Raw genomic sequence first — 21,466 nt, 5'->3', positions numbered from 1 at the left:
ACCATCACCAGCATTTCCCAATGTGGTAGACGTGTATAAAGTCGAGTGATCTGAAGCGTATCGTTGAATAGCAGAAAGAAGTTCCACAATACAGTCCAACAGTGCTTAACCCTTGCGGCCCTTCCCAAATTCCAAACCTCACGTCATCGATCATTCTTCCTTGACCGATACTCACCATGTCCTCATCGACCCCCATTTCAATTGTGCCTTCTCCCACCGAACTGAAACACGGCAGAATCAGTCAACGCAACCTCGAGATCGCTATCCGAGCGCTTGCCCGCGATGGACTCGTTGTAATTGAGGCGATGGTTGATCATTCCATTCTGGATCGGCTGAACGCGAAGATGGTGCACGACGCGTATAAGCTGCAAGCGAGCAAGGATAGTCCTTTCAATTACAATAAAGGGAACATTCAGCAGGATCCTCCGCTGACAGAAGAGTGGTTCAGCGATGATATTTTCATCAGTAAGTGTTTTGGTTCTTTCCCGATCCACTATCTCCCGACGTCCTTCAATCCGAAAAATGGCTCGTCTGAACAGCCACAGATCCCATGGTCACTCAAGTTACATCAACTGCATTGGGTCCTAAGCCTTCTTTGCGCTTTGTATCCGGAAATACTGCGCTACCTCCGACCGAGACGACGCCGCCCACCTCTCAGCCGACTCACAATGACGCGGACTTTGACCACCCCAACATCCCATTTGCTCTGGTGGTCAACGTTCCTTTAGTGACAATGACGCCCGAAAACGGCTCTACAGAGATCTGGCTTGGTACCCATAACGGTACCACCATCGCTGACCAAGAGGGTGAACACGGCGATCGTGCTAGTGGCAGGATCAAGAAGCACCTGCTTGAGGCTAGAAAGGAGGTCAGACCGCCTTCTCAGCCAGTCGTAAAGAAGGGCAGCATTATCATTCGCGACTTGAGACTTTGGCATGGAGGCAAACCGAACCTTTCCACAGAGCCAAGAGTGATGCTTGCAATGAGTAAGTCCTCCGCATTCGAACAAGCCATCAATCTGATCCAATTTCAGTTCATTTCGCACCATGGTACCGCAACTCCATGGACGTAGAGTTTGCGGAAGAGCTTGCCGATCGACTAACTCCGGAGAAGACCGGATTGCACATTGCTGCGACGTTTGTTACGAACGAGCAGCTGCTGAAGAATTACCTTCACCGGCCGTTTGGAAATGCATACGACTTCAACCAAACTGATAGAATCGAGGGCATGTTTTGATCGCGATAGGCAGTATAGTCGCTCAATTCAGAATGCAGGATCTCTGTGCGCATCCAATATTTCGCTCTTTCGCGCGGTGTCTTCTGCCTTTTACGTCAATGTCATTCTAAGGAGTCAAGTCAAACTTTTTGTCACATCCTTACTACTTATGCCCAATCCAATCTTAGTAATTACCGGTAGAAGCGAGCATCGTGCCGATCATCAGATTTTGCTATGGTAATCCATACCTTTTAGGCAATATCCAGCAATAGCTCAGCAACAAAAACCAGGTATTCCACGAGCTCTGACTCGCTTCGCGAGCTCCACATGATTTATGCGTGGGGCTCAGTAAGCCTCATTAAGCAAATGAACGTCGCTTGGCGCTTGGCTACAATCCTACGCACTTCAACATCCGCATATCCGATGTTTCTCTTCTCGATTACGGGTCTTTTCGATGTGAGACCTCTGCTCCACTCTCCTGGGGTTAGTGTAAATTGACCTGGTCGATTCACGTTCGGCTAACCGACAACCTCGATAACGTTCGGCCATGCACGCAATACCGGAAAGAGTAGAACTTTACGCGAAGAGAACACAAACCCTCGCCACAGTGGAATATGGGGATGATATCGGTCGATACAGGACGGCGCTAGCGGTTGAGATCCCGCTGATGGTTTTGGCGCTTAGCACAGTTGTTGCGAGGGTGTACTCCAGACTAGCTATCAAGAGAAAGCTAGCCCCTGACGATATCTTGATCATGCTTGGAGCGGTATGTTGAGATCGATACAGGCCCAACTGTAGTGATGAGGCTAATAGATACAGGGTGCTGCGTTTGCACGGGTTGTCATCTCTTGCATGAGCTCGGAGGATGGCTGGGGGTACGATAGGAAAGGGTAAGTGCTAAAAAGTCAACATTGTCGAGCATTGATATTGACTACCAAATCTGTAGTCCGGACCGGCAAACCGAAGTTCCGTATTACCAGGTCGGCCCCTTTTTTCCCCGTGTTGAGCAGTCCTGACCCCCAACAGCACATCTTCGAACGCCGGATAGCCTATCTTTTCGCTGTAACGTTCACTCGATTCTCCGTGTTAGCATATTACCTGCGGATCTTTCCCTCGGGATTAGTATCGCTACGAAGATGCTGCTACGTCCTCATCTTTTTGGCCCTAGCCCACTTCGTCGAAGTTCTTGTAGTCCTCATGGTCTATTGCAAAGATATCAGTAAACTATGGACTAAACATTGGCGTGGTTTCCAGGGGTCGCAATGCTTTAGCTCCGCAGTCTACAGCTACTCCGCAGCCATAGGTGATGCTGTTGTCGACAGCATGATCTTTGCCCTCCCGATCCCGTACGTGTGGAAACTTTCCAAGCTAAGAGCCCGTCAGCGATTTGGCCTGATCCTCGTCTTCGGCCTTGGATTCATTGTTTGTGTCGTCGCACTCCTGCAAATCCCATTTATCAGGCGGCGTGAGGGCAATACGACCTACTTCGGCAGCGCTGTCAACGTGCTCGTCTCAATTCAGATCTCGCTCGCCATCGTCGTCGCATCACTGCCAGATTTGCGCGCCTTGTTTGCTCGCAGTTTTCCAAAATTCTCTCCCCTGCGCCACAGGAGCCTCGCCACAGCTGCTGGGAACGCCGCGGGTGGTGGTGGACGAGCTGAGGCTATCTATCCGGATCAGGGAGCGTCCAGTGGAGAGATGATGGAGAATCGGCGTGGTGCCATCAATGGCAAGAGGTTGTTCAGAAAGCCGGATTGGTTGAGGAGTAGCATACCTGCGAGCCTGATGTCAACAAGGGTGACACATGATGAGGTTTCTCGCCCAAGCAGGGGGGATTCAGATGAACACGTACCGCAACTTCCTCATCTACCTCAACAGCCGGAGACATCTGCTGGGTGAGAATATGAATAGATGGCCAAAAAGAAATACTCATCAAGGTACTACTCCATCGGCAAACACACGCTACAAATTGTGGGAACATCGTAACCGGCTTTAAAAGAGTTGAATCTTCGTAAAAAACCGCAAGAGCTCTACTGCAGAGATTGATTTAGGCCGCGACTGTCATTCAACGTAGGTATAGTCGACACCAGACGCAAACCCGAGCCTAAAGCAGAAGAGTCTACTACAGTTTTCAACACACTGGATCGACGGGCTTTGGAGATGTCAACGGTAGTTTACTAAGTCAACTTGAGAGAACACAAAAACTGGAAAGCATCGAGTAGTGAAAGGGCTGCGCGTCAAGGAAGTACATCTACGAAATGATATTGAAGGCGGAAAAGAAAAGTCCAAGAACAACCCGATATTTCCGAGGGACGCAAGCGGGTTGAGAAGATAAATCTGTGCTCAATTGCACGACGGTTAGCTAGAGGTCTATTTGACCTAAAATCCAGGAACAGAAAGACAATGAAAACTATGTCAGCGCACCTCGTCCCTTTGGTATGTCATTGCAGCCATGCATCACCGGATGGGGAAAGTAGTAAGACACGGAATCAGTATAAAGCCAAGCCAGCCTTATCGCCAAACTGCCGCTTACTCAGGCCGAGGTCAGCGCTGACGGCTGAAAGCTTCCCACATCCGACGCGACGAGAGAGTGTTGTGGTTAGTTACTTGTCTAATATAGTTTAGATCTCCCGCTAGTAGAACTCGTGGACCCCGTGGACCCATCGACTAAGATACCCCACTCGAGCTTTCTCAATCCGCTAGGCCCAATCACGAGCACTTGGGTTGATCAGGTACGCATCAGAGTTCTGGGGCGTCTTACGTGTGGCGTAGATCTGCGGGAGTATGGGCTTGACATAAATACTATGGTAGCTCGCTCAGCTGGGGAGGGGGAAGCGGGCAACACTACGCTATCCCGCTTACCACGCCCAGGACGACCGTGACCGATCGAGCGCGAGGCTATCTTGACGAAGAAACTGAAGTATGGCCAAAACCTTCGACTTCGTCATCGTTGGAGGTATTGATCCAACTCACCTCTTGCAAGGCTATGCATTGCTTACATCCTCACAGGCGGAACAGCAGGATGTCTCCTCGCCCATCGCCTCTCCCACTCACCCGCCAAACCGTCGGTGCTCGTCCTCGAAGCCGGCTCCAACCCCGAAGGCGAATACCTGCGCGCTCCATTCCATCGCTACCTACCCGCCGCTCTGCGGCCCGACCTCGATCATGGCTACGTCTCGGAGCCCGAAGCAGCACTTGACGGTAGAAGAATTCCGTACACGAGGGGCAAGGGCCTTGGCGGTAGTAGTATTATGAACTTTGGCGTGTATCTGTACGGTTCGGGGGAGGACTACAATCGGTGGGGGGAGCTGGTGGGCGATGAGAGTTGGAGGTGGGATAGTGTGAAGGAGTCGTTTCGGGCTATTGAGAACTACGAGTTTGACGGTGCTGCTCAATACGCGCATCTAGCTGATCCGAGCGCAAACAATCATGGCACATCGGGTGTTTTGAAGGTCGGGCTTCCTCCCCTTCTGGAGAAGGGCGTCGTGCCGCAGATGGAAGCTGTCTTGGCTGCGGGAGATAAAGTGTGCTTGGATCCTAACTCTGGGAATCCAGTTGGTGTGAGTATCTTCCCGAGTAGTTATAGCAATGAAGGGAGAAGCACGAGCGCGATTGCACATCTGTTGAATCCACCGGAGAACCTAGAAATCTGGACGAATGCAAAGGTCCAGAGGTTGATCTGGGAGGGGACGAGAGTGGTTGGTGTTGTTACAAGCGATGGGCGGGAAGGTGAGATTTACCAGTTTTCCTACACCTCGAGATTTGACACTAAGACATGCTCAGCGGCGGCGACTAAAGAGGTCATTCTGTGCGGCGGCGCAATCGACACTCCCAAATTACTCCTACTGAACGGTATTGGCCCGAAAGCCGAGCTTGAGACGCTGGGTATCGAGGTTAAACAGCACCTCCCAGGCGTAGGAAAACATCTGCAAGACCATGTGCTGGCCTTCATGAGCGTAGAAGTCGACGGCTCCTCAAACGACCGCTACACGTTCGAGTCCAACGAAAACCTCGTCGCCGAAGCCGACAAAGCCTGGAAGCAAGATCAATCAGGTGCCTTTGCACTGCAGCAAAGCGTGCTATGGGGCGGCTTCCTCAAACTCACCGGCCTCGATAATCTACCCGAGTACCGTGACTTACCTCCGGATCGAAAAGAGTTCATTGCCAGAGACGCGGTGCCAACGTACGAGTTTATCAATAATTCGCTCCTCTGGCCCCCGGGCACCCAGCTTACACCGGGCAACAGCTACATGACATGCATCGCCTTCCTCATGAACCCGCAATCTGAAGGCTCTGTTACGCTAAAGTCCACCGATGCTGATGATAACCCGAAGATTATGTTGAATTACCTAACACATCCGTACGACGCGCGCATCATGCGTGAAGCCATCCGTTCCACCTGGACGAAGATCATAGAGAACCCAACATTGAAGAACAGTGTCAGGAAGACGCTGTGTGGGCCAGCATCCCTGTCCGATGACGACGTCGACGCCTTCATGCGGGCTAACTCAGGTACCGTGTGGCATGCGAATGGGACTGTAAAGATGGGCAAAGCGGGCGACGAGGGGGCGTGCGTGGACAGCGCGTTCAAGGTGTTCGGTGTGCAGGGGCTACGAGTTGCGGATCTGAGCGTGTGCCCGCTTACGACGAACAATCATTCCCAGGCTACTGCGTATCTTGTGGGGCAGAAAGCGGCCGAGAAGCTGCTTGTCGAGTATGGACTAAGAAATGGTGATGAAGGGCGGTCGAAGCTGTGAGCTGTATTGTAGAGTTGTGGAGCCGCTTGTGTGACTGGTGTCATGGAGACTTGGCACTAGTATTGGAAACAATCAAGGCCCTTAGCGGCCTCTCCCAAGATTCTTCCGTGTGTAAATTAAAATTGCCTATGATGAATGCTGGCGGAAGTCCAAAAATACTCGGAAGACAGCCAGCTCGTGGCGTTTTGGTTGCTGGGTGAACCACGGCTGAGCGTCGATGTGGTAAACGAAGCGGTATGCGCTGTTGGGTGCGGAGTAGCAACACCAGGCCCCACGAAATAGCTAGCTATCCAGACGAACCACCAAGCTGCAGATTGAATCCAGGAACGCACGCCAACAATTAATCCCCGTCGTTACAGGTTTCGCATTTGATCCGCGCAAAAAAGCCGGACTACTCGGTGTTGCGGTGGGCCCTTTCCTGCCCAACCTCTCCCAGCCACCACGACCAACCTCACGATAATTGCTAAGTGTACCCTTTTTCTTTTCCAGCGCTGCACAATACTCTCCTGCACAATTACACCATTCACTTTTTCTACATTCCGACCTCCTTCTGAATATACCTTCGCTGACTCTATTTGCGACATCACATTCCATCAGAAGACAGTACAACCACACCTGGACGGACGCTAGCGTAGTAATCGACCCCGCATAGCTTTCCCCCCTCACCGCCGTTGGTCCAACAACGAGCGCTTGCTTCCAAACGAAACGAACAAACGAACGCTCCATCCGGCTGCGATGCGTTTATTCAGCGCTCCCTCGGCCGTCCTCGGCCTGGTCGGCATCGCATTCCTGCCGTCCGTCGTCGCAAAGCCATATCCTGTACACATCGAAGGATTAGAAGCCTACCACAACGGCTCGCAGATCGAGAGGCGCGCCTGCGACAATGGCGGCACACCATGTGGCTACTACGGCAAGATCTGCTGCGTTGCGGGATCCCAGTGCTTCACAGATGCCAACGGCCAGGCGCAATGCGGTGACGTTGGTGTGCAAGTAACACAGACGGGAGCGGGCAACTGGCAGTACAGCACGACGACATGGGTCGAGACGGTTGGCCTTGTCACCAAGACGTCTGTCGCCAGCAACTTCATCCCTGCGGTAGCGACGTCTACCTGTAAAGACTCGCAGTCGCCTTGCGGCTCCAAGTGCTGCGACTCGGGCTACTACTGCCTCACCTCGGGCACGTGTTCACTGATTGGGGGTGGCTCTTCGGGCGGCATCTTGCCCACGCCTTCTGGTACTTTGACCCCCTCTGCTCCCCTCCGGCCCACAAGCTCAGGCGTTGTGATAGTCACGTACACGGGCACGCCTACGGCGACAGTACCGTTCTCTACCCCCGTCCCGACGGGCGCAAACGGTGCCCTCGTCCCCGTGGGCGCGAGCGGCGGCGGCGGCCTCTCGGGCGGCGCCATCGCGGGCATCGTCATCGGCGTCATCCTCGGTATCCTCCTGCTGCTCCTGCTCTGCCTGTTCTGCTGCGCGCGAGCCCTCTTCGACACCATCCTGGCCATCTTCGGCTTCGGCAAGAAGCGCAAGCACACGCATGAGGAAACCTACGTTGAGGAGCACCACCACTCGGGAGGCGGCGGGGCCGCCGCTGGTGGCCGCTGGTACGGACAAAATAGGCCTGCCCGCCCGTCGCGGCCCATGTCTGAGAAGAAGACTGGAGTAGGCAAGGGCTTGGGTATGGCGGCTGCGCTAGGAGGGCTCGCCTTGGCATTGGGCCTGAAGAGGAAGCACGACAAGAAGGATGATAAGAGCACAACCGTCAGTGGCTCAAGCTACTATTACAGCGATTACACGAGTTCAAGTAAGTTTACCCAGAAAGTATATTCAAATACAGCTCGCTAACAGTTTCTTCTAGGCAGCGCAAGCTCTTCCGATCGCCATACCCGCCGCACACGACACTCGTCAAGACGATGATTAATCGCCAAACAATGCTTTCAACTGTACAAACCTCTTTTTCTCACTTCTCTCTATTTAAACTTTTCTGCGGCATAGTTACGGTATGGGTGGCTTATTGAAGGCAATTCTGAGCCTTATGTGGGGTGAATTCCCACGAATATTCAGACGGCGTTTCTTTTGGCGTTTACGACAGACATGTACAGGAGCTGCGACGCTCGCTCACGTTGCAGCGGTAATGAGGTATGCAAAATATGAGATATGGGATATTGGCTATGTAGATGAAGGCATGCATGGCCGAGAGGCTGTAAATATGAACCATTACACACTTGATTGTCTCTTTAGAGGGGTTTCCCTGTGTGAAAGTGAAATCGGATGTGTTCATTCTATCTATGGCGAAGCTCCTCTGACTCGCGTTTATGAGTAGGTTACACATTGAACTAGAACTTGCAGCGATACAATACCGTTGGTGATCCACCGGCAGTTTAAAAAGATAGTTGGCCTTTTTAGAGGACTAGAACAGGATTTTGATAACCACTTGGTTCCAGCAAGATGTAGCGAACGAAAGAGGCGAGGGAAATCATGCCATCCTCATGTGTTGAATGTAATCGCAAATATCCCCGCACTTGAAGTACCGTTACAGAACTAGCAATAGATTGACTAGGGCGTAGGAGCTCTGGAAACCGTCAACCATAGTAAACTGTGTGTCGCTCCCGCAAATCCCTATTATGGCTGATGGTGACGACAAGTGGAGCCTTCACTGCGGGTCGATATCGTAGCTCGGGTGTAGCTATAGGTTTTTTTGACTGGCTGAGACTAGGCGCCGTACGCCGTGGCTGAATCACCTTCCTGGCAGAAAAAGACTGCATAGCGCCCCGAACCTTACTCTCAACCCCAACCTGACATCTACCAAGAAAGCTTTGGCTCAACATTATGAACAAACAATACGACATTATCATTGTCGGCGCCGGTATTGCCGGATCTGCCGCTGCGACCACTTTCGCTCGCCAAGGACACGAGGTCCTTCTTCTTGAGCGTAGTCTCAAAGAGCCTGATCGTATTGTTGGAGAGCTTTTGCAGCCTGGTGGAGTGGTAGCACTGGAGAAACTGGGTTTGGCAGCAGCGGTGGAAGAAATCGATGCTGTTCCTGTGCGAGGCTACCACATCTATTGGAAAAGCGAAGAAGTAACCTTTTATTATCCCTCTCTCCGTCATGACAGCAGCGAGAACAACCCTTCTTTGCTATCCAGTGGCTCCTCCGGTATCGCAAAAGGGAGTGAGAGGCCAGAAGGACGGAGCTTTCATCACGGCAGATTCGTCTCTCGCCTGCGAGAGCTTGCAAAGTGTGAGAAGAAGGTCACTGTCATTGAGAACACGGTCACCAGCCTCGTAACCGACAAACACTCAGGCAGAGTTATTGGCGTGGACTGCACGAACAACGAAAAGCAAGGCAAGACGGTGAGGTCGGACCTGATCGTGTGCAGACGCGTTCATTAACTAGACAGCAGTACTACTCCAAGTTAACCATTGTTGCGGATGGAGCAAGCTCCAGTCTTCGGCCTCAACTACGGGAGCAGAAACCTCTTGCCACGTCAAGATTCTGGGGCCTAGAGTTGACCGATGTGCCACTCCCGCACTATGGGCTCGCGTACGGACTGATCGGAAACGGCCCTCCAATTCTGATCTACCAAATCAGTACACACAACACTCGCATTCTTGTTGACATTCCAATCTCTGTTTATAAAGCAGTCATGTCGAAAGGAGATATTCGAACTTATATTGGGAACACTGTTGTTCCCACACTTCCAAAGGATATCCAATCCAACGTCATGTCTGCACTGGGTTCTGGGCGATTGCGGAGCATGCCGAATGAATGGTTGCCAGCTCAAGCCGACAAGATACCGGGAGTTCTAACCATGGGCGATGCAAGCAATATTCGGCATCCTTTGACAGGCGGTGGGATGACAGTCGCTCTGAACGATGTCGTCCTCCTGCGTGATCTCTTGGATCCTGCAGGCGTTGCTTTGGACGACATTGATGCTGTGCACAAGAAGCTCCAGCAGTTTCACTGGAAGCGCAAAGTACACAGTAGCTCGTTGAACATACTGGCGCAAGCACTGTATACTCTGTTCGTCGCTGCTGGTAAGGTCTTACCACTCCAATTGTTTCGTCAACACTGTTCAGACGGCTGTGGTTAATATATTTTAGATCCCCAGCTCGAGGTCATGCAGCGTGGATTTATCCGCTACATTCAATCTGGCGGTAAGTGTGCCGAAGAGCCATCCGGGTTGATGGGCGGTATATATCACAGTCCCCTGCTTCTGTTCCGACATTTCTTTGCTATTGCACTCTACAGTATGTGGCTGCTTATTCAAGAGTCTCCCTTCTGGATGCTGCCCGTAACCTTGGTCAGATGCGGTCGAGTCTTTGGTAGAGCTGTCAGCGTTATCTTGCCTTTCATTCTGAGCGAATTATGAGCTTACACACTCGCCTCAAGGCACCAAATCCGGCCAACACAACACCAGACCTGTGCTTCAGCACAGACACCCTGGGCTGTTCTCGTGGTAGATGTGATGTTTTGTGAGTCGCTGATTGGCCGAGTAATGACACTGCAGCTGCATTGCCACCACCACCACCGCACAGCTCGCATACAGGTGGTCGAATGATACACAATACCACAATTAAATATCATATCAGGAGTGTCCAGACTACCATGTATGGATTCTTGGCGGCGTAGAGAGAATAAGGGGCGCCCAATCGATCGTACTATTTGCAACGCTCGCTGCTGTTCTTCTGTCGAGTTGCAGTACGCTTTTCGAAGTTGGCCCCCGGCTGAAGAGGTACGCCGCATCCAAATGGGGGACCGTAATTCACTACAAGAAGCTAGAAGACCAGCTCTACCGACTGTTCCATCTAAACGTACGACCATCGAAGACCAAGACGAGATTCCTCTTCTGCATCTATGTTTTATTGGTGAACAGAGATTGTAAAGACGACGAAGGTGAGTTTCAACACCCATAGCCTTCCACCGAAACCGTTGTCTCACAATGTGTAGATTTATCAAAACCCTAGGAATGACGTGTAAATACAACGCGTCCTACCTCGCTCTTAGTCCCCGTGTGGGCTTCGTTTCTGAATCCAACGATCGCGGAACACTCGGGATTATATGGTCCTGCCTACTTGTCCTCATCGTATGCGTTTGGAATGTTCTACATCATAATCTTCCTAGTGATGAAGAAGGCTTCTGGGAAGTCTTTTGGCGCAAGATGCGGTGGGCAACACTAGCTGTGACTGCGCCAGAACTGCTGTCGCTCTTTGCTGTCATGCAGTGGAATGCAGCCAACATCTCCGTGCACCAGATGAAGACCTTAGGCAGTCACCATTGGACCATGATCCATGCTTTCTATGCCAACTCTGGGGGCTTTGTGTTGCAGACACCGGGGTTTCCACCGTTTCCTATCAACGCGACATCATTGTTCTATCTCGTGTCGCAGGGCCGACTCGGGATTCCAACAGTCACTGAGAAGAACATATGGGACCGGAGCAAGGCCGACCTATTCGCAAAGTACGTAGCATTCGTCCAGACAGGGTGGCTACTATGTACTACCATCGCCAGAGCTATACAAAAACTTCCCATCACACCTATTGAGCTCTTCACGGTGGCTTTCATAGTCCCCACACTAGCGACACAGTTTTTCTGGGCTAACAAGCCTCAAAACGTTGAAGTACCAGTCATACTTACCGTCGACTGGGAGATTGGGGAGCTACTTAAAGAAGCTGGCCCGGCTGCCACACTGCCGTACGTCGACACTCCTATGGACTTTATTGAAAAGCCTATTTGGGATGGCTGGAAACGCCGCCCTAGCCTCCTTCATTATGGAGGCCTCAAGAGAAGGCCACTCACACGAATCCCGAACGACTACTCCCCACCTCCTCCGACTGGCAAAGAGGCCATGTTCATATGGATCATCTCCGTAACTCATGCTGGCATCCACTGCGCTGGATGGAACTTCGACTTTCCCACCTCAATCGAACTGCTTCTTTGGCGTATTAGTAGCCTTACACTGCTTGTGGTCATGGCTGTTGGCGGTATTGTACCTGTGCTTTCAACGTATCCGTGGTTTGACTTTAGTTTCAATCTGCTTTGGATATGGGTGCGAGATGCCCAGAAGAAGACCTGGATTAGGGAGTGGGCATTCGCATCGCTTGTAAACTGTGCCTACGCAGCATATATCCTGGCTAGATTAGTGACTTTTGCGGAGCAGTTCAGTGTATTCAGGAGCCTACCGCGGGCGGCTTATCAAGATGTCAACTGGTCAGCTTTCTGGCCGCATGCGAGATAACAGATCTCTGACGTGATAATCATATTAACGAGTTAGTAGTTATAGATTCCTTGACGTCTTATAAATGTTGCTACACAGTTAATTAGAGTAAAGATTTAACACGTATGTGCCTTGTACAGTTCCCAGTCTTTGGTTTTCGCGACCAAGCTGGTGGTCTATAGAAACAGTCAAATCGAGTTTCGGTAGGCGCTTGACCTTCGGCGTAGTGAGCAACTATGGCCTTGTAAAGTGGTGAACGTCCCTAGACGGGCGCCACGTACGAAAGTCCTATTTCTGACGCTTGAGCAAGTGGCACGCAGGTGAATCCAACGAACAATGGTAGCCTAGTCTTACTGAAGGGGTTTGTGAAGCAAAAGTAAAGCCTTGCGAAACGATTCTGGAGGCCGTGGCGGCTGTTATTTCGGCTTGGATTAAATCACAATCAGCCTGGTCTCTCTATGACAGCAGCACCAACTTCGTTGAGCGTACCGTGAGCCGTACACCGAAATACAAGCTGCTGATGGTACTGATGAGCACGGTGCGACCAGAGTTCGCACGCGAAGGTTCAGAATAGGTGTGATATGCGGCCTGTTCGAGCGCAAGGCTAGAGAAATTGGCGGAGACAGTCGATAAAAGGGTTCTGACAATACGTGATAGATCAACTAGTGTGGCAAGGATTAGTGATGGGTAGATGTGAAGCTTCTGCCCCGCGATGAGTCAGCAGCCGTGGTTTCTATGGTGTCATGAACATGTATGCGAAAGTATCCAGGACGAACATGCAACGAAAAGGAAAGTAGGTGATGGTACCTAGGTAACCCCATAGAAAGTTTTTGCACGAGTGGAAAGGTGGAGTGCCGCTAGAGTTGCCTGCTGCGACATCCGTCAAGGTAGACATACGCACGCCAAGACATTTGAATGGGGCTACTTTGCATGTCGGAGCTTCCAGCGTGCACCTTCGCTCCATTGCAAGCCATCGCATAACATCCTTTGCCTCTGCTGCCTCCACCTCTCCACACCCCTTCGTTTACACCTCATTCAACCTCAAAGCAGCAGCGAATCCCAGAGCGTGTGCTTCCTGCGCTGTGAAGACCAAAGCTACCCCGCGGTATCGATCCACCGCCACACTTGACAGCTCACACTCCGCAACAGCCGGCAAACTGGGGAAGCGGAAGTTCTCCGGAGAGGACGAAGGTCCCAATAAGAAAGTCATGGCAGTAAGTCTTATTCCCGTTGGACCCATTGCAGGCAGACGCCGTTGGTTGCGCTGTGGTTGTGGCTGTGTACTGTTGTATTTGTAAACCACAGAACATCTTAAGCACCCCCTCTACACCTTTGCCGCCTACACCAAGGTCTGAATAACATCTAACGTGACCAAGGAAAATATGCAGGTCGACAGTCCTGCTACAGCTGTCGAGCAGCTCAAAGAAGCCTCCGGCGGCGATGGCGAGATCGACGAGTCCCTCTACAGCAGGCAGCTATACGTGCTAGGCCACGAGGCTATGAAGCGCATGGGCTCCTCCAACGTCCTCGTCGCCGGTCTGCGGGGTCTTGGTGTTGAGATTGCGAAGAACATTGCCCTCGCCGGTGTCAAGTCGTTGACACTCTACGACCCCAAGCCCGCCGCTCTCGCCGACCTGTCATCGCAGTTCTTCCTGCGCCCCGAAGATGTTGGAAAGCCGCGCGCCTCCGTTACCGTACCTCGCGTCTCCGAACTCAACCCTTATACACCCGTGCAAGAATACAGTGGTAGCGACCTAACGTCGAACTTGTCGCAGTTGAAACAGTTCCAGGTCATCGTTCTCACAGACACCTCGCTGGATGACCAAGTCAAGATTGCAGACTACTGCCACGAGAATGGCATCTACATCGTCATCACAGACACTTACGGCCTGTTTGGAACCATCTTCACAGACTTTGGCAAGAACTTCACCATCGGCGACCCGACTGGCGAGAACGTCACCAACGGTATCATCGCCAGTATCGATGAGACCGGTCTGGTGTCTGCTCTGGATGAGACACGACACGGACTTGAGGATGGCGACTGGGTTACCTTCTCTGAAGTGGAGGGCATGGAGGCTCTGAATGGCTGCGCGCCTCGCAAGATTGAGGTCAAGGGCCCGTACACCTTCTCCATTGGCGATGTCTCCGGACTAGGGACGTACCGAAAAGGAGGACAGTACATTCAGGTCAAGATGCCCAAGATCATCGATTTCGAGCCGCTCAGCAAGCAGCTCAAGAAGCCCGAACTCCTCATTTCCGACTTCGCCAAGTTTGACCGCCCACAACAGCTCCACGTTGGTATTCAGGCCCTCCACCAGTTCGCCAACATCCACAAGGGCGATCTTCCGCGTCCACATCACGAGTATGATGCCGCAGAGCTTTTCAAGATTGCACAAGAGATTGCTAGCCAAGGGGAAGAGAAGGTCGAGCTAGACGAGAAACTGATCAAGGAACTGAGTTATCAAGCGCGTGGTGACCTCAGCCCTGTTGCTGCCTTCTTTGGTGGCATGGCTGCTCAAGAGGTTCTAAAGTCCGTGTCTGGAAAGTTCCATCCAATCGTACAATTCTTGTACTTCGATTCCTTGGAGTCGATTCCAACTTCAACGGCCCGCTCAGAGGAGCAATGTGCTCCGATTGGTTCGCGCTACGATGGACAGATCGCGGTACTAGGTCAGGAATACCAGAAGAAGCTCGGCAACGTCAAGGAATTCCTCGTTGGTGCTGGTGCTATCGGCTGCGAGATGCTGAAGAACTGGGCCTTGATGGGCTTGGGCGCTGGACCTGAGGGCAAGATTACAGTGACGGACAATGATCAAATTGAGAAGAGCAATTTGAACCGACAATTCTTGTTCCGGCCTGCAGACGTTGGCAAGCTAAAGAGCGATGCCGCAGCCAAGGCGGTACAGGCCATGAACCCCGATCTTAGCGGCAAGATCGTCATATTGCAGGACAAGGTCGGCCCCGAGACCGAGCATATCTTCAACGAGACGTTCTGGAATAACTTGGATGGTGTCACAAACGCGCTGGATAACGTAGAAGCACGTACTTACGTTGACCGGCGATGTGTGTTCTTCCGCAAGCCACTGCTGGACAGCGGTACTCTCGGCACAAAGGGCAACACCCAGGTCGTTCTACCCTTCATTACCGAGTCATACTCCTCATCACAAGATCCACCGGAGAAGTCATTCCCGATGTGCACATTGAGGAGTTTCCCGAACAGGATCGAGCACACTATTGCGTGGGCGCGAGAGTCGTTCGATTCACTGTTCGTGAAAGGACCCGAAGTAGTCAACCTATACCTCACACAGCCGGATTACCTTGGTGCGTCGTTGAAGCAGTCAGGAAACGAGAAGCAGACTTTGGAAACTCTACGAGAATTTCTGGTAACCGAGAAGCCGCTTTCCTTTGATGATTGTATCATCTGGGCACGCCACCAATTTGAGAAGAGCTACAACCACCAAATCGCGCAGCTACTCTACAACTTTCCCAAGGATTCCACAACCGGCTCTGGCCAGCAATTCTGGTCGGGACCGAAGCGCGCGCCGGATCCACTGAAGTTTGACACTTCAAATTCCACGCACTTCACCTTTGTGGAAGCCGCCGCTATCCTCCATGCTTTCAACTATGGCATCAAGCCCAATGCCACGCGGGAACACTACCTTGAGGTCCTTAACGACATGATCGTCCCAGACTTCAGGCCCGATCCCACAGTGAAGATTCAGGCAAGCGATAACGATCCGGATCCAAACTCGAACCAAGCTGGAGGTGATGAGAACGATTCTCTGGATACTATCATCAACCAGCTGCCGGCGCCAAAGTCGCTCGCTGGCTACAAGCTTGAGCCCGTCGAGTTCGAGAAAGACGACGATACCAACCACCACATTGACTTCATCACAGCCGCCAGCAATCTGCGCGCGGAGAACTACAAGATCGAGGTGGCTGACCGACACAAGACAAAGTTCATCGCAGGCAAGATTATCCCAGCCATTGCCACCACTACTGCGTTGGTCACTGGTCTAGTCAACCTGGAGCTGTACAAGGTCATCGATGGCAAGACGGACATTGAGCAATACAAGAACGGGTTCATCAATCTGGCGCTACCTTTCTTTGGCTTCAGCGAGCCGATTGCTAGCCCCAAGGGCACATACCAAGGGCACAATGGCGAGGTTACGATCGACAAGCTGTGGGATCGATTCGAGGTGGAAGACATCACGCTGAGGGAGTTTGTTGACCATTTTGAGAAGAAGGGTCTTTCGGTCCAGATGATCAGCTCTGGTGTTAGCTTGCTATACGCTTCCTTCTATCCGCCAGCCAAGCTGAAGGATAGGATGGGATTGACGTGAGTACCTATACGCCTGATTTCGAAACATTACACTAATACCTTGTAGCATGAGCAAGCTCGTTGAGCACGTCAGCAAGAAGCCGGTACCCGACCACCAGAAGAACGTCATCTTCGAGATTACCGCGGAAGACCAGAAGGAGGAGGATGTGGAGATTCCGTACGTGATGGTCAAGTTGCAGTAAGCAAGGTTTTGAAGTAAGAGGATTGGCGCACGAGACTGGATCATGATGATCAGACATGATCACATATATAGATGAGCATGGCTTGCATGAATAGAAATTTCACTCCCATAGTAACATTTCCACGATTGGGTGACGGCTGGTGTCTTGTCAACTGGACCCTTGCGGACATCCGTCCGAAAGTCGGCAAACGGTGGGGCAAATGCCAAGCCTTGACAGCCCTATGGCGGATGTTGATTATCAAGCTTCCATGACTTTTCCTTTCAACATGCGACCATGTAGTCAAGACTGACCTCTATACATATCACCATGGCACCCTCATTAGAAGAGCCGACACAAGTCGACTTCGACGCGCCCCTCAAGGCTGCGCCGAAGCTCGTTGCGCCTGAGCCAGGTTCGTCCACGCCACCCCGCCTGCACACATCCATACTCGCTTTACACCTACTAATATTTGTCTGAATAGAGCACTGTCCTGGCCCCGAGTCGCAGCAAGCTGGACAAGCAGATTCGTGCGCCGGCTGCCCAAACCAAGCCATATGCGCCTCCGCGCCCAAAGGCCCCGATCCCGACATCCCCCTCATTACCGCCCGACTCTCCTCCGTAAAGCACAAGATCCTCGTCCTCAGCGGCAAAGGCGGCGTCGGTAAATCTACGTTCAGCACTATGCTGTCCCACGGGTTTGCTAGTCATCCAGACAACATGGTAGGACTCATGGACACGGATATCTGCGGGCCGAGCATACCCAAGATGATGGGCGTGGAAGACGAGACGATTCATGTTAGCGGGGAGGGGTGGGAGCCTGTGTGGGTCAAGGAGAACCTAGGCGTGATGAGCGTGCAATTCATGTTACCAGGGCGGGACGATGCGGTGATTTGGCGGGGACCAAAGAAGAACGGGTTGATCAAGAAATTCCTGATGGATGTGTGCTGGGGCGAACTCGACTTTCTCGTCGTGGACACTCCGCCAGGCACGTCGGACGAACATCTCTCAGTCAACAGCTTCCTGAAAGCGAGTGGCGTGGATGGTGCCGTCGTCGTCACCACCCCTCAAGAAGTGTCCTTGCTCGATGTCCGGAAAGAAATCGACTTTTGCCGTAAAGCCAGCATACCGATACTGGGCATTGTGGAGAACATGTCTGGCTTCGTCTGCCCGGGGTGCAAGCACGAGAGCCAGATTTTCAGACCCAGTACGGGCGGCGCGAGACGGCTGGCGGAAGACGAGAATATACCGTTCCTGGGCGCTGTACCGCTGGACCCACGGATAGGCATGGCTTGCGACTTTGGAGAGTCTTTTTTGACGGCGTATCCGGACAGTCCGGCGTGCGCTGCGATCAAGGAGGTGGTGAGGAGAGTGGGGGAGGAGATGGGGCTGACGAGCGAGGAGGTGCTGCCTGAGGATGATGATGAGGTTGAGGAGTAGGGGTCACGCGTGTATGCGAAATGATTACCAAGATGATGGAGTTGGAGTCTTTGGATTAAGCTTACGTGCATTTGGGCGGCGTTAAGATAACGGATACTTCCTACTTGTATATGTTGGTGTTTATGAGTATATCCACATTGATACATTCGAATACACGAACACCTTGGGATATAATCCCAATTGCCTGCCTACGACTTCATGATGCTCCAATCAAGTAGTCTGCACTCTCGACTGCAATATCTTACGCGTCACTTTCCAACAGCCATCGAACTACCCTGTTATCCAGCTTCCTTGACCAGACGTTCACGTTCCTTGCTTTCAGCGTGCTTTGAAATCTAGTCGAATAAGTGGACGAGCAGCCACACTCCACCGGGAACACTGCCACTGATCGTCGTCATTCTGGTCCCACACAAGCAAAAAGCAGAGGCTTGGCTTGCGTTACGGAACGCTTGGCTTTGTGGCGCGTCCGGGAGGGTGAGGCAACGGCCGCCTCGACGCCGCTGAAGACTCTCCGACGCGTGGAGAATTTGGTCGTAGATGGCGTATATTACATTGTAGCGTGTCTGGGTCGTCGTCGTTACACGTCGTCCACAGATTGCGATGGTCGTGTTGGTTGTGGTGGATACCGTGGGTGCGTAAAGCCGTAGATGTCATTAGGCCGGCTAGCGGCGCGCACCCCTGCAGGTAATCACAGCACAACAACTTTCCTGGCTGGGGGGGAGAGGAGACGGGCGCATTCAAGCTTGCTTGGCTCCTACTTACGCCCTTTCTTTGCTCTTTACGACCCTCGTTCCCGCTGTGATTGATACCCGTTGCCGCTCGTCTGGTTCTTCCAATTGTTGCGATTGAAGTGCGAGGATTCGAGAGCGCGTTGCATCTGCTTCTACATCTGCGCCCACGCTGACCTTACGGACGCCCGGCGCATTGCAATTGTGAGTCTTGCTGGGATTGACTCGAGGCGCTGGACTAACTGGTTCCGAAGGTCATAGATATCTTCTTATCCCTACGAATAGCTTCCTGCATCCCTCGTTACCCTACCCTGCTCTATTCTACCCTCGACCAACCAACACCATGGACGGCCAGCTCGACAAACACCAAGATCCCAGCGGTGTTGTAGGGGTTGGACAAGGGCCACAGGTCATCAGCACATCAAGTGGCCTGGACGTCATCTTGGGGCCGCTCCTGAACTACAGGCGCACCAGCAACCAGCAGACGGGACAGCCCATCTGGCACGGCAGTGTTTTGATTGTCGCTACGCCCGGACAGCAGAGCCCACACCTTGTCTTGTCACCGGCTGGCGCAGTTGATCCCAATGTCGCCAATGCGAGGTTCACCGCAGATAGCAGGAGTTTCCACGGAGAGAAGCTGTACGAGGACACAGACAAGGCCTTCTGGCGCTTCCTCCTCGAAGTTCCCTTCCAACAGTTCGAGTCGCGATGGAGATACGACATCGAGGGCTTGGTCTACGTCGACCGCAAGGCAGCCGAGAAACCCCAGATCTTTGCTATACCCTCCATCTCCCAGTCCATGCGCATCATGTTCCACTCCTGCAACGGTTTCAGCGTTGGTACTGATGTCGACGCCTGGTCGGGACCCGCGCTTTGGAACGATGTCTTGCGCATGCACGAGCAGAGGCCCTTTCACGTCATGATTGGCGGCGGTGACCAGATCTACAATGACGGAGTGCGAGTCGACGGCCCGCTGAAGCCGTGGACTGCTATCCATAATCCCCACCACCGACGCGAGTATCCGTTTGGCGAGCAGATGCGCGCCGACTGCGACGAGTACTACTTCAAGAACTACGTTAGGTGGTATGGCCAGAAGCCTTTCTCTACTGCGAACAGCCAGATCCCGCAAGTCAACATCTGGGATGACCACGACATCATCGACGGCTTCGGCTCGTATACCGACCACTTCATGCAATGCCCTGTGTTCAGAGGCATTGGTGGTGTTGCGCACAAGTACTATCTCCTTTTCCAGCATCACCTAGCTCCGCCGAAGAGCACCTTCACCACAGATGCGCCCAAGACGACGGACGTGGCGCCGCTCAAGACAACGCCTGCGGATCCCGTACAGCTAGAAAAGACTTTCGTTATGACGGATGATGTGGGCGACCCGTCGTACCTCATTGGACATAAGCCAGGACCATATGTTGAAGAGCGCAGCCGGAGCATATACTGCCAGCTTGGCGCGCGCATCGCCTTTGCCGGTATTGATGCGCGAACGGAGCGCACAAGGCATGAGATCAACTACCCAGAAACGTACAAGATGCTATTTGATCGCCTGGACAAGGAGTTTTCGGCCAACAAAGACCTCAAGCACTTGATCCTGTTGCTCGGTGTACCCATTGCCTATCCTCGTCTCATCTGGCTCGAGAATATCCTGCAATCTCCCCTCATCGCACCAATCAAGTTCCTGAACAAGCGCTTTGGCTGGGCGGGTGGCTTCTTCAACCAGTTCGACGGCAAGGTCGATTTGCTCGATGACCTGGACGACCATTACACGGCGCGCCAGCACAAGACGGAGCGCCGCGAGCTTGTCCAAATGTTGCAGAATTTCTCCAAGAAGTTCTCAGCGCGTGTCACTATCCTAGGCGGCGACGTGCATCTCGCAGCCATTGGACGTTTCTACTCGAACCCGAAATTGGCGATTCCAGCCGAGCAGGACTGGCGGTACATTCCGAACATTGTCAGCTCTGCCATCACGAACAAGCCGCCGCCACAGGCCGTTGCAAACCTGCTAGCAAGGAGGAACAAGATCCACCATCTAGACCACGACACAGACGAGACGCTCCTCGAGATCTTCGACCGCGACCCACAGCTCCCAGGTTCCGCAAACGACGCCAATCCCGCTGCCAACGGCGTGACCCACACCCCGACCAACGTCACCTTGGGCGGCACAAAAGTAGAGAAGAAGACTTCTGATAAAAACCACGCGACAATGCCGTCCCGCAACTACGCCATCATCTGCGAATCCACCGCACCGCCTTCCGCGACGCTTTCCGCGCCCGGTCCCGCGCCTGGCCAAGCGCCCTCGCTGCACACCAATGGCGACGCAGCGAGTACGCTCTCTGCGCCCCCTGGCAAAAAGGACAATCCCCGCCACCCCATTCATGTCGGCGAGCAGGGTGCTGGCACACAGCATCCAGCTGCGAATGGCCTGCAGTCCACGGGCTTGTGTGGACCGTATGGCTTGGATGTCACGCTTCGAGTCGAGGTTAGCAACCAGGATCGCGAGGGCAAGACGGATGGGTATGGGTTTAGTATTCCGGCGCTTAGTGTCAGTGAGGGGTTGAGGGATCAGGGGACGAAGTGGTGAGAAGGAGATGGAGAA

The 21,466-nt window shown here is 52.8% G+C and overlaps 8 protein-coding genes across 8 annotated transcripts; all 8 read left to right on the top strand.

Annotated features, from left to right (window-relative positions):
- The first annotated feature begins 30 nt into the window (after positions 1-30).
- Positions 31-1,298, top strand: K460DRAFT_395883 (phytanoyl-CoA dioxygenase family protein). The gene is made up of 3 exons (XM_040936069.1): positions 31-465; positions 546-986; positions 1,034-1,298. The coding sequence occupies exons 1-3, from the start codon at positions 177-179 to the stop codon at positions 1,234-1,236; spliced, it is 933 nt and encodes a 310-aa protein (XP_040789061.1). The 5' UTR covers positions 31-176; the 3' UTR covers positions 1,237-1,298.
- A 464-nt stretch (positions 1,299-1,762) lies between these two features.
- K460DRAFT_284513 (uncharacterized protein) lies at positions 1,763-3,114 on the top strand (the record flags this gene model as incomplete). The annotated part of the gene is made up of 4 exons (XM_040928741.1): positions 1,763-1,981; positions 2,035-2,105; positions 2,162-2,195; positions 2,242-3,114. 4 exons carry the CDS (start codon positions 1,763-1,765, stop codon positions 3,112-3,114), a joined length of 1,197 nt encoding a protein of 398 aa, XP_040789060.1.
- Positions 3,115-4,137: 1,023 nt separating this feature from the next.
- Positions 4,138-5,972, top strand: K460DRAFT_285353 (GMC oxidoreductase; the record flags this gene model as incomplete). Its single annotated transcript, XM_040928806.1, has 3 exons — positions 4,138-4,171; positions 4,225-4,944; positions 4,999-5,972. The coding sequence occupies 3 exons, from the start codon at positions 4,138-4,140 to the stop codon at positions 5,970-5,972; spliced, it is 1,728 nt and encodes a 575-aa protein (XP_040789059.1).
- A 735-nt stretch (positions 5,973-6,707) lies between these two features.
- Positions 6,708-7,892, top strand: K460DRAFT_282506 (uncharacterized protein; the record flags this gene model as incomplete). The annotated part of the gene is made up of 2 exons (XM_040928577.1): positions 6,708-7,779; positions 7,834-7,892. 2 exons carry the CDS (start codon positions 6,708-6,710, stop codon positions 7,890-7,892), a joined length of 1,131 nt encoding a protein of 376 aa, XP_040789058.1.
- An 837-nt stretch (positions 7,893-8,729) lies between these two features.
- On the top strand, positions 8,730-12,300 carry K460DRAFT_386702 (SE-domain-containing protein; the record flags this gene model as incomplete). Its single annotated transcript, XM_040935618.1, has 6 exons — positions 8,730-9,329; positions 9,380-10,013; positions 10,080-10,279; positions 10,673-10,677; positions 10,984-12,086; positions 12,254-12,300. The coding sequence occupies exons 1-6, from the start codon at positions 8,805-8,807 to the stop codon at positions 12,298-12,300; spliced, it is 2,514 nt and encodes an 837-aa protein (XP_040789057.1). The 5' UTR covers positions 8,730-8,804.
- An 869-nt stretch (positions 12,301-13,169) lies between these two features.
- K460DRAFT_313962 (ubiquitin-activating enzyme E1) lies at positions 13,170-16,829 on the top strand. Its single transcript, XM_040930260.1, has 3 exons — positions 13,170-13,407; positions 13,570-16,532; positions 16,582-16,829. Exons 1-3 carry the CDS (start codon positions 13,402-13,404, stop codon positions 16,715-16,717), a joined length of 3,105 nt encoding a protein of 1,034 aa, XP_040789056.1. The 5' UTR covers positions 13,170-13,401; the 3' UTR covers positions 16,718-16,829.
- Positions 16,830-16,981: 152 nt separating this feature from the next.
- K460DRAFT_339762 (cytosolic Fe-S cluster assembly factor NBP35) lies at positions 16,982-18,380 on the top strand. Its single transcript, XM_040931097.1, has 2 exons — positions 16,982-17,108; positions 17,178-18,380. The coding sequence occupies exons 1-2, from the start codon at positions 17,024-17,026 to the stop codon at positions 18,131-18,133; spliced, it is 1,041 nt and encodes a 346-aa protein (XP_040789055.1). The 5' UTR covers positions 16,982-17,023; the 3' UTR covers positions 18,134-18,380.
- Positions 18,381-18,832: 452 nt separating this feature from the next.
- Positions 18,833-21,457, top strand: K460DRAFT_339757 (uncharacterized protein). Its single transcript, XM_040931096.1, has 2 exons — positions 18,833-19,065; positions 19,116-21,457. Exon 2 carries the CDS (start codon positions 19,205-19,207, stop codon positions 21,449-21,451), a length of 2,247 nt encoding a protein of 748 aa, XP_040789054.1. The 5' UTR covers positions 18,833-19,065; positions 19,116-19,204; the 3' UTR covers positions 21,452-21,457.
- The last annotated feature ends 9 nt before the right edge of the window (positions 21,458-21,466 follow it).

This window comes from Cucurbitaria berberidis (genome assembly GCF_010015615.1).
Source record: "Cucurbitaria berberidis CBS 394.84 unplaced genomic scaffold K460scaffold_3, whole genome shotgun sequence".
Taxonomy (NCBI): domain Eukaryota; kingdom Fungi; phylum Ascomycota; class Dothideomycetes; order Pleosporales; family Cucurbitariaceae; genus Cucurbitaria; species Cucurbitaria berberidis.
This window is presented reverse-complemented; position numbering and strand designations above follow the sequence as displayed.